We start from the raw sequence: 11,721 nt of genomic DNA on the forward strand, positions 1-11,721 counted from the left end.
AGATTGAGGTTGTTAGGATTTTGAAACATACATTAATTTCACGCTTTGATGTTTGACTGAGGGAAGGGGGACTGAGGCACCAGCAGCACGCAATCTGGCTACGCCCCTGAATTATTTGAGCACTGCGTGCAAATTAAGTAATTGTGCACGTCTGTAATTTGTGTAGCTGCGTGCCAATATTTGCAAAAGAATGCGGTTTAGCTTCTCCCCACCCACCAAGAGAAGAATCAACTCCAAATGAACCCGGAAGTGTACTTCATTTGATCTTAATTATTTAAGGAAGACTGAAGCTTATTGATGTTTTAATGACTTTTCAAAATAAGATCTGTCAATTGCACATAAACCCGAAAATTATCCTATAACACAAGTCTGATTCATTTTTTAAGAGCATGTGTGCTTTTGCATTTCCCTTATTTTTAGGAAGGTATATGTAAAGAATAGATTTAGCGGACCTTCTTTCCTTAATAAACTGGTGACGTCGGTAAAATGGGGCGTGCGCGTTTGTGTTTCAGAGAGAGAGAGAGAAGAATGGGAGGAGGTGGGTGCTTGCACTGCGCATGTGCACGCGGGGATCTGTGCTGCGGTGGAACAGCGGCTGGTGACACACAGCCAGAGAGATGGCGCGGCACCCGACCGGAGCGCAAGGACAGCTGGCTGGCGGCGGGGGGGCTTGAATTTTATAAAGAGGATCACAAAATAAAAGAAAAAAAACTTAAAGGGGGAAAAGGAGCTGGAAAAGGAATTCCCATTCTGCAAAGCATCATCAGAGGTGAGAAGATAAAAGCCAATTCTGAGGAGAGAGAATAAAGGGAAGGGGGCTGGTGTCAGGAGGGACAAAAAGAGCGCAACAAAAGAAAATTGAACTTTCCTGGAGATCCGCTCGCTGTGGTAGGACAGATAGATGGTGTGGCCACAGCGAAGCCCGGATCATGAACGCACATCTGTCGATGGAGAATATTGGAGATCTGCACGGAGTGAGCCATGAGTCCGTGTCCGGTCACGGGGAGCTGCTGAGTGGACACAGTCCGCATTCCCGTCCGAGCCCCAGGGGTCTGAGCCATCGCGCTATGGGCATGGCGACGCTACTGGACAGCGGGGACTATCACCCGGGTCACCCCGGACACCTGCACCCGGCCATCAGCATGTGCGAAGCTCCGCCTGGCATGAGCGCCAGCAGCACCTACACTACCCTGACCCCCCTGCAGCCCTTGCCCCCCATCTCCACCGTGTCCGACAAGTTCCCCCCGCATCATCACCACCACCATCCTCATCATCCTCACCCTCATCCCCACCAGAGGATCCCGGGAAATGTCAGCGGCAGTTTCACGTTGATGCGCGAGGACCGGAGTCTGGCACCAATGAACAGTCTGTATCCCGCGTACCATCACAAGGATCCGTGTATGGGCCAGAGCCTGTCCCCGCTGTCAGGCTCCGGCCTGGCCAGCATACACACCTCGCAGGCCGGCATCCCGCCTTACGCACACCCCGGCGCCGCCATGCCCGGTGAAAAGATGCTCACCCCCAGCGGGTTTGAGGCGCACCACCCGGCCATGCTCGGCAGACACACGGAGCAGCACATGAGCTCCTCGGCGGCCATGGTGCAAATCAACGGCCTTCACCACCATCCGCACGCCCACCTCGGCGCTCAGGGGCACGGCCAGGGGCTCGGGAGTAGCCGGGAGCAGGCCTCTGGACCCGGGCATCAAGGGGGCGGCGCCGGAGGGGTCGGGGTTTCTGGGGGACAGATGGAAGAGGTGAATACCAAAGAGGTGGCTCAGAGGATCACCACGGAGCTGAAACGTTACAGCATCCCTCAGGCCATCTTTGCCCAGCGCGTCCTGTGCAGGTCTCAGGGCACTCTGTCCGACCTGCTGAGAAACCCCAAACCCTGGTCCAAGCTCAAGTCCGGCAGAGAGACGTTCCGGCGCATGTGGAAGTGGCTGCAGGAGCCTGAGTTCCAACGCATGAGCGCGCTCAGGCTCGCAGGTGAGCGAAGCCTCGGTAAAGTCCCTTTTTGATTTCATCTATTGTGTTGTGGTGTGTGTGGTGTGTGGTGTGTGTGTGTGTGTGTGTGTGTGGGTGTGTGTGTGTGTTGTGTGTGTGTTAGAGAGAGAGAGAGAGAGAGAGAGAGAGAGAGAGAGAGAGAGAGAGAGAGAGAGATAGAGAGAGAGCGTTTTGGTGACAATGTGCGGTTGCACTCACCGAAAGTGGCTTTTGGGTGCGTGCACCATTAGGGCGCACGTAAAGGTGCGACAAACCCTCTTGTATTTAAAGACTTTCCCTCTGAATCAGGTCAAACTCAAGACGTTTAAAATATTCAGTGGTCCTACACCAAACGTGCTGACAGAGATCACTTTGCGCAGATTTGTCTTCGCGCAGATTTTGGAGGATCACGTGAAACACGCACTCGTGACATTTTACCTCAAAATATCGACCGTTGCACCGTAAGCCGATCCTCGGCCCAGAAATCGTTAGGAATGTGTTTATTTTGGTGTAGCTGCAACTGATCGACCTTCTTGATGTTGTCCTCGATGTAAACAAAGAGAGAGAGAGAAAGATGAGAGAGAGAGGAGGAGAGAGAGAGAGAGAGAGAGAGAGAGAGAGAGAGGAGAGAGAGGAGAGAGGAGAGAGAGAGAGAGGAGAGAGAGAGAGAGAGCGTGGACTTGAGATTCAGTGATAAACTAATTTGAAGGAAGAATAAAACAGATTTTTTTGTGTTTGATCGTAAACCCTGGTTGACGTCTTTCTTTCGAATTAACAATTAATTGATAGGTTTGTCCCTGAGGCACGCACGAGCCAATGTTTGTAGAAATAAAAAAAAATGTTTCTTTTTGAAAAGGGAGGCCGCAGCTTTAATGTACAAAGTGCGTGCTTGTGCAAATTGATGTTTGGCAGTTTTGTCATCTGCCCATGATCCCGCGTTTTTGTTGTAAAATTCGTTGTAAAAAGTTCGTTTTTGAATGTTTTAAAAATTACATCTTCCAAAAATCTAGCGGCCTAATGATGAATATATCTGACATTCTTTCAAAAACTAAAATGCACCAAATGTCTCTGGCCTGTTCTTCTTGTGTCCATTAATATTGTGTGTTAGCTAAACAATTTTTAAAAAAAAAAATGGGGACGGGGTGATTAAAAAATCTTGGAGAGGAGATAAAAAAAAAAAAACCCCGAACCAAAATAATTCGCAGATTTATTAACAACCGGGCGCAGCTGTATTGATCCATTCGTTTCTGAACCAGATATGTGCTGGCGTGCGCTGAAGTAGGTGTGATATACTTATTGATTTCAGGCTTCTGAAATTAATCTCGAGTCTTTTCTCGTTTTCCCACGTATTTTATTACATGGGGTTTCTTGAAAAAAGTAGAATAGAATAGAATAGAATAGAATAGAATAGAATAGAATAGAATAGAATAGAATAGAATAGAATATTTGGCCCAGATTAAAGTAACTGAATAATAAAATAAGTCAGATGTTATTCTCTTTTTTGGGGGGGGGGGGCGTTTTTGTGAGGTGATGAAACGTGGTTGTGTCGTCACTGTGTGTCAGTGGGCCCAGTGTGTGGACTTATCTGGTTTAGTAATGATTAGCCCGGTCACCGCCACTGATAAGGAGGCCGTTGTTCCTCGCTGTCCTCGGGCCTCCTGTGCGGAGCCGGAGCCGCTCCGTGTTGGCTCCTGCTGTCTGAGTGGCCTTCATTTGTGCTGATTTATAACAGCGCGTACACGAGGTCCTTTGCGCCTCTGTTAATATTTACCGCCACTAGAGACACCGAGCTGCTCACATACTCTGCGTAATTACGCACGGCTTTATGGCGCACAGGCCGTCGCGCTGTATTTCAGCATATATCAAAGGAAGTGGCTTGAGGAGGAGAATATAATGTTGTCACCCACTAAACCAGGTGACAGCGAACTGATTCATTCTTTTGATGTTGGTCTTTTCTGAAGCTGCCCGCTGTAATGAAGTTTTAAAGTATTACATTATGAATATTCAAAAGCAAAATGAGCCACTTCAAGTTCATTATGAATGCAGCAGTTTTTTTTTTTTTTTCATATCGTCACATACGGTTTAATCTCAATGGTTCTAAACTCCGCGCTCTAAAATATGATTTTAGCCGACACATACTACATTCATTTCTTAATTTCGCAATTTCTTTTCTGTGATATATTAAGTGTGTACTTTCTAATAAAAAAAATATTGTGTTTTGGGAAATTAATCAGCACCAGCTTTGTGATCAGAACATTTTCCAGCCCAAGTCTGCCCCCTATTGGCTTCTGCTCACAACAGATTTTTGTTAGGATGAATTAAAATAGAAATAAAAATCAGATAGCAACGCAATAATCTGAGAGGAAGTTTAGTTTTCTGTCAAAATGAATCCATAAACGTTATTGTAATATTAGTGAGTTTGTTTGTTTGGTTGTTTTTTTTTCAGCAGTCTGTGGCTGAGGCGTCCAGCAGCTTTCAGCACCATGGACAGCGCTCTTTGTTTAACAGGCCTGCTGTCTGTCTGCTCTCCACCTGGTCTCAGGGCGGCTGTGGGCCCCGTGAGTCCTGCAGTGATATTAAAAGAAAAAAGTAGTGAAATTTATTTGGAGATAAAGCTTGGCAACACTTTACAGAAAGAAATTCTAAGCAAAATTAGTCTCACAGTATAGTGTACTCACAGCAGGCGATTTCATCTCTTGCTTTCTTTTTACATGTAGCCAGGTATCAATCCACCCCATTTATTAAGAGATATCTTTGCCATCTAAGCACTCAGCGCAAATAACAGAGGAGGTAATATAGCCGTCAACACTTAAATGTTGGACTGAACTGTACGGTGCAGTTGTGGCTGAACAAAGCCTTTTGGTTATCTGTTAAATGAAGAGTTAGCAGATTTGTGATTATATTATGCATACCTACCAACATGTCAGTTGACCACCTAAACTATCTATCTATCTATCTATCTATCTATCTATCTATCTATCTATCTATCTATCTATCTATCTATCTATCTATCTATCTATCTATCTATCTATCTATCTATCTATCTATCTATCTATCTATCTATCTATCTATCTATCTATCTATCTATCTATCTATCTATCTATCTATCTATCTATCTATCTATCTATCTATCTATCTATCAAGCAGGATCAAGTGGTGGCAGAAGCTGTAATAATGGTCATACATTTACTTCATTATTAGAATTTACACTCAGAGATTGAGTAAAATGCACAGTATGACAATGACAATATAACTAGTGAAATTTACTTTTAATTTCTGTATGGAAATCCTTAGCAAGCCTTAAAAAACAAGAGCAAACAGAGAATTCTGACATCTGCCAATCTCGATCCGGATCACCTCCAAAATTCAGCAGAGTCTTCCATGCCCTAATATCTATCTGTGGTGTAAATTTGGTGAGAATCCGTGAAGTAGTTTTGATGCAATCCTTGGCGGACGTAGTAAACAAAACGGAAACTAATCTAATCTATCTACAAATCTACACAGTATATCGATGCACAACTGATAATCGGAAGCTTGTATTTTCATTGCTGCTGGTTTTGTTTGGATTGTAGAGGCCCACTGATACATCGTTAGTGTTGATATCAGGTTTCTTTTGTCTAATGATGGAAAGAAGCATGTCAGCACATAAAATCATTTCATTCCAGATGGAGACATTTTGGCTGGTTTGCAGTTTTGTTATTGTTGTTGTACTTAGTTCAAAAGTAATATTGGAATGAGAGAGAGACTCAGTAGAGCACATATACCTCTACCAATGTGGAATAAGCATTTCAACCATGTTATAATAGTAATAATAATAACAATAACTAGGACTGCAAGCAGTCATATACGGGCCCTTGTGTCTGTGCCAAGTAGTAATAATCATAATCATAATAATAAATCTGTCTATGTTTAAGAAACTGGGTGAAAAAAGTTGTTTGGTCTACATCTTGTCCAGGATATGCTCTAAAATGCAATGGCTTCTTTCTTAGCTATTGTGCAACCCCTATTTCACATGACCCAGGTGATAAGTTAGTACAACTTGGGAACACCAAGCTAAACCTTGTTTATTTTCATTTTCCATCCACAGACATGACAAAAAATGCACAAGACTTTCTACTCACATCTTATATTTTATACAGCTGTTATAAAATCATAATCACAATATACATTAATTTATTTCATTTTCAGTACCCAATTACTCCAGTCAAGGTCACGGGGGCCTGGAGCCTATCTGAGCAGTCAAAGGGCGTGAGGTGGGGTACACCCTGAACAGTACGCCAGTCTATCACAAAGTCACATATGTAGTCAGACAAACCCCTGCAAGAAATCCACAGGATTAATGGAGTCAGTGAGGGAGGGAGGGAGTTTGCAAAACATCTGTAAGTGATGACATAAAAACTCAAAATCAGAATACTTTGTTTGTCCCAGAGGAAATTTTGTACGACAGATTCAGCTCAGCATCTTTTAACATGAAAAATAAATGCAGGCAGGCTGATCAAGTTGCATGTAAAGCCTTGCTGCTAATCACGGGGTCATGGTGGTGAGTGAAGACCACTGTTGCTTGTTAGGATTTAGAGAAATACAGTTTGGCATAACAGACAAACAACATAGCCTCCTTAGCCAAAATAACAAAGAAACAGTGGTGAAAACATAACCTTTCTAATACGTATAATGAATCAAGCATGACCTTTTCTGCTGATAATTTGGCACTTTTGAAATGACATATTTTCTTATCTTGGAGTTTAGAAACATTTGATGCAAATGTCAAGTTCAAATCTGAATTGTGATATTAAAAGATGAAAATAAATTTAAATTAAAAGGGATTGATCCTACATTGTCCTTTGACCTCCACATTAGATATTATGAGGACTGCTTTCTTCCACCTGCGAAATATAGTGAAGATTCGTCCCATCCTGTCTATGGCTGACCCTGATTCATGCATTTGTTTCTTCTAGATTGGTCTACTGCAATGTTCTATTTTCTGGTTTACCACAGTCCAGCATTAGGGGTCTCCAGTTGGTTCAAAATGCTGCTGCCACACTTTTGACAGGAAGCAGAAAGTTTGACCACATTACACCCATTTTGGCATCTCTTCACTGGCTTCCTGACCCTGTGAGATAAGATTTTAAGGTTCTGCTAGTAACCTATGAAATTATTCACAGACTAGCACCTCCCTACTTAGCTGGCCTGCTGAAACCCTACGTACCGGCCCAGGCTCTGCATTCTCAGGGTGCAGGATTACTTTGTGCCCCTGGGGTGAATAAAAAGTCTGCGGGTCACAGAGCTTTTTCTTATCGTGCTCTTGCTTTGTGGAATGATGTCCCTGCATCAATAAAACAGTCAGATTCTGTAGAGGCTTTCAAGTCCAGACTTAAGACAAACTTATTTTCCCTTTCGTATGGCTAGCATACTGGCATAGTATGTTATATGCTGTTTAACCTTTTAAATTCATTTTATTAGTAAACAGAGCAGGACTCAGCCTCAACTTTATGTAAAGTCTGGGTCTTTTAGTGAAACTTTGGGCTAGTGGCCAGTGATCACCTTAGTATTTCTTCTGTTTTTCTTGTTGCTTAATGCTGACAAATTATACCATATTTGTTGTCTTTCTGCCGCCTGATTCTGTTTTTTTCTATCTGTTTGAGGTGCGGCTCCATCCAGAGATGGGAGTGGGTGTCTTCTTCTGCAAGCCTCCCATCCTGCTCACCATTATGGACTCACAAAATTTTCTGTATATTTCTATTGTCAATTGTGTTGGTAGCATAGCCCAAGTGGAGGGTCACCCCTTTGAGTCTGGTCTGCTTGAGGTTTCTTCCTCAATATCCTCAGAGGGAGTTTTTACTTACCACTGTCGCCTGTGTGCTTGCTCTAGGGGTTGGTAAGGTTTGACCTTACTTGTGTAAAGCACCTTGAGGCAGCTTTGTTGTGATTTGGTGCTATATAAATTAAATAAATTGAATTGAATTGGATTGAAAATATCTTTGGCTTTTAAATAATAAAAACGTGTCCAACATTGTTCCACCTGCAGATTTCTGGATCAAATCTGGATCCATCCACTGAGGTGTTCCATGATTTCATGTCCATGCAGTCATTCTTTATTCAGAATGTGGCTTCATCAAAAATTTCAGTATTATAGTGTGAATTTTCTGATAAAAGCTTCTCCTCTCTTTTATATTATAGCATGTAAGCGTAAGGAACAGGATCACGGCAGAAGCGAACGAGGGAATGTGACCAAGAAGCCCCGGCTGGTGTTCACAGATGTTCAACGACGGACACTCCATGCCATCTTCAAGGAGAACAAGCGTCCATCCAAAGAGCTGCAGATCACCATTGCCCAGCAGCTGGGCCTCGAGCTGGCCACAGTCAGCAACTTCTTTATGAACGCACGTCGTCGGAGTCTCGACAAATGGGTGGACGACGGCTCCGGTCACTCAGCCACCTCTGGCCCCAACTCCTGCACCAAAGCCTGAAGATGAATTGATTTGACCAACTCATGGACTGACTCAACATCGGTGGAAAAGCTTTAAAACCTAGAGAAACAAAGAGAAACTTAAAAAGACCTTGAAGCAACATTTTGCCCTTAAACCTGTACTATATTGATATTTATAGTATCCAAAGATGAAAAAACAAACCAAAGACCCCTTGTTTGACCTGCTTTGAAAGATTTGTTTCAGCAACACATTTGTGTGTAACACACTGCAAACAGACTATAATTTTATCTTCACACACACTATCACTGGTCGCACAGCTTTATACCCCCTCAACAAATGTCAATCTAGCGTTCGCCATCACTTTTAATCTGATTGGTTGGGTTAAATGACGTGCCCTTAAATGGAGGTTTAATCAGCCTTTCGGAAGTCTGCTCTGCAGCCGTCCACACTCTTGAAAGCAGGCAGAATGTGGAGCTCTGCTGGGATCAGCCAATCATCTTAAAAAAAGATAAAGAGAAAATCCTGCAGGAGCAACTGGATTGTTGTGCAACCTTTTGGATCAGTGGACTGTCTACGTGTCTGTCTGTTCAGCTGTCTGTTTTTCTATCACACACCTGTAGACGAGATGCCCAGTGCAGACTGCTAACCCCAAACTAAATACCAATCACCCACCCACACAAAACACAAACCTGAGCCCACATGGTAGTGCTTTCTCCTGACATGCTGAAGCATTGACTAACTCAACAAAAGCTGAAGCCTTGTGCACCCTCACCCAGAAATAAAGCCTCTTACCACTACAGACAAGTAAACCAAAGATATATTTGAACCTTATAAACATATTCGGTGATACCAAAAATATTGTGCAGAAATCTTAGACATGAGAAACTCATAAAGCAAAGATTCTGCAAAAATAGTGAAAAGCTTTTCTATCTAAAATAAAGAATAATAAAGGGTGAAAAACATGAAAAACTAAACAAAATGTATCCAGTTTAACTACACTTAAAGTTTAATACTGAATTATTTTGGGCTAATGACTGGTGTCACACATGGGCATAGGAACATGGGAGTTCAGAGGTCCCCCTTCCTTTTTTGTTTCTTATTTTGTTTGTAGGGTTTGTGTGGAACCACGCAGAAGGCTGAAACAGTACAAAATAATCTGGTGTTTTTAAATTCAAAAACGTTTTTATCTTTAATATGACATTTTCTTTATTAAAAAAGACACATTTATGTGCAACATTATTATTATTATTATTATTATTATTATTATTATTATTATTATTATTATTCAAGATTAGAAAATTTAAAATTTGATTTTTTTAATGGCATCTGAATGAATGAAAGCATAAAATGCACTTACACAGAAATACAAGGAAACTGTAGCCTTTTTGCACAGTACTGTGAACCTGTTTATTTTGCAAATGGGACATTCTATGTGACAACCCTCCAAATGAACTATTATTTATGTTTGCCTTACAGACACATTCTTGAATCACACTAAATACTGCAACATTGTTTTCCACTATATATATATATATATATATATATATATATATACACACAGTTGTGCTCAAAAGTTTACATACCCTGGCAGAATTTTTGCTTTTTTGACCATTTTTAAGAGAATATGAATGACAACACAAAAAACTTTTCACTCATGGTTAGTGGTTGGGTGAAACCATTTATTGTCAAACAACTGTTTTTCCTCTTTTTAAAGCAAAATGACAAGAGAACTACCCAAATAACCCTGATCCAATGTTTACATACCCCTGTTCTTAATACTGTGTATTGCCCCCTTTAACATCAATGACAGCTTGGAGTCTTTTGTGGTGGTTGTGGACGAGGCTCTGTGATGGTAAAGCTGCCACTGAATATGTCTTGGACTTTATTTACATTAATTACAAAGAAATACAAACAGTATGGCACTTTATGGTAAATCTGCATGGAGTTGACAGTTCTCAAAAACTGAGTGACTGTGCAAGAAGGAGAAGAGTGAGGAAAGCCACCAAGACACCCAGAAAACCCAGGAGACGTTATGGGCTTATGTGGCTGTGATTGGAGAAATTGTGCACAGTGCAAGCTTTGCATTTTGCATCACTACTCTTAGCTTCATAGTGGAGTAGAGCAGAGAAGAATTTTCTTTCACCAAAACAGATCAAATCCAGGCTTGCATCTCAGATGTACCTTCTGGCAATTTGTAGCTAAACGTTCAAGTCTTCTTTTTAAGAAAATCCTCCTCTATACCACTTCATCATGAAGATGGATAACTGGTGATACAAAATGCAAAGCTTGCACTGTGCATAATTTCTCCAATCACAGCCATGTAAGCCTGTAACTTCTTCTGGGTTGTCTGGGTGTCTTGGTGGCTTTCCTCACTCACAGTTTTTGAGAACTGTCTACTCCATGCAGATTTACCATAAAGTGCCATACTGTTTGTATTTCTTTGCAATTGATGTAAATAAAGTCTGAAACATATTCAGTGGCAGCTTTACCATCAGAGAGCCTCGTCCACAACCACCACAAAAGACTCCAAGCTGTCACTGATGTTAATGGTTGCAATACACAGTATTAAGAACAGGGGTATGTAAACTTTTGATCAGGTTCATTTGGGTAGTTCTCTTGTCATTTTGATTTAAAAAGAGGAAACAGTTGTTTGACAATAAATGGCTTCACCCAACCAACTAACCATGAGCGAAAAAAAAGTTTTTGTGTTGTCATTCATATTCTTTTAAAAATGGCCAAAAAAGCAAAAATTCTGCCAGGGTATGTAAACTTTTGAGCACAACTGTGTATATATATATATATATATATATATATATATATATATATATATATATATACAAGGTTGGGTAGGATTACTTTGAAAGAATACATGTGGTTTACATGTATGTATGTACATACATTTACTTGTAATCTGATTACTTTTGGATTACATTTCAAAGTAATCCTACCCAACCCTGTGTGTATATATATATATATATATATATATATATATATATATATATATATATATATATATATATATATATATATATATATGTTCTCACAGGAGGCTAAGCATACAGCACAGCTCTTTGTTATAAATAGTGCAAAATGCTAAATTTGGCAAGACAAACCCTTTTGGCAGTCTGATTTCTATTACAAAAATAAAAACACAAGATCGTATTTCTGTGATTGGGTGTCGGACCAATAATAACCTAGTGTCCCTGTTGCTTTCCAACATATTTGGTTTTATCTCCCCATCGAAGATGTTGACATGGAGGAGATGACATCAGTAACTGACTCACTTTTCAGTGCTTACACATTTAGTATG

At 41.2% G+C, this 11,721-nt stretch overlaps 1 protein-coding gene across 2 annotated transcripts; it reads left to right on the forward strand.

Annotated features, from left to right (window-relative positions):
* The first annotated feature begins 213 nt into the window (after positions 1-213).
* onecut1 (one cut homeobox 1) lies at positions 214-8,918 on the forward strand. Of its 2 annotated transcripts, none has more exons than XM_034186789.1 (2): positions 214-2,001; positions 8,161-8,918. In XM_034186789.1, the coding sequence occupies exons 1-2, from the start codon at positions 930-932 to the stop codon at positions 8,448-8,450; spliced, it is 1,362 nt and encodes a 453-aa protein (XP_034042680.1). In that variant the 5' UTR covers positions 214-929; the 3' UTR covers positions 8,451-8,918. The 2 variants fall into 2 exon arrangements, with proteins under 2 accessions (XP_034042680.1, XP_034042688.1); XM_034186797.1 differs by having other exon boundaries at positions 214-1,986.
* The last annotated feature ends 2,803 nt before the right edge of the window (positions 8,919-11,721 follow it).

The sequence above is a fragment of the Thalassophryne amazonica genome, chromosome 2, assembly GCF_902500255.1.
Source record: "Thalassophryne amazonica chromosome 2, fThaAma1.1, whole genome shotgun sequence".
In the NCBI taxonomy this organism is placed as follows: domain Eukaryota; kingdom Metazoa; phylum Chordata; class Actinopteri; order Batrachoidiformes; family Batrachoididae; genus Thalassophryne; species Thalassophryne amazonica.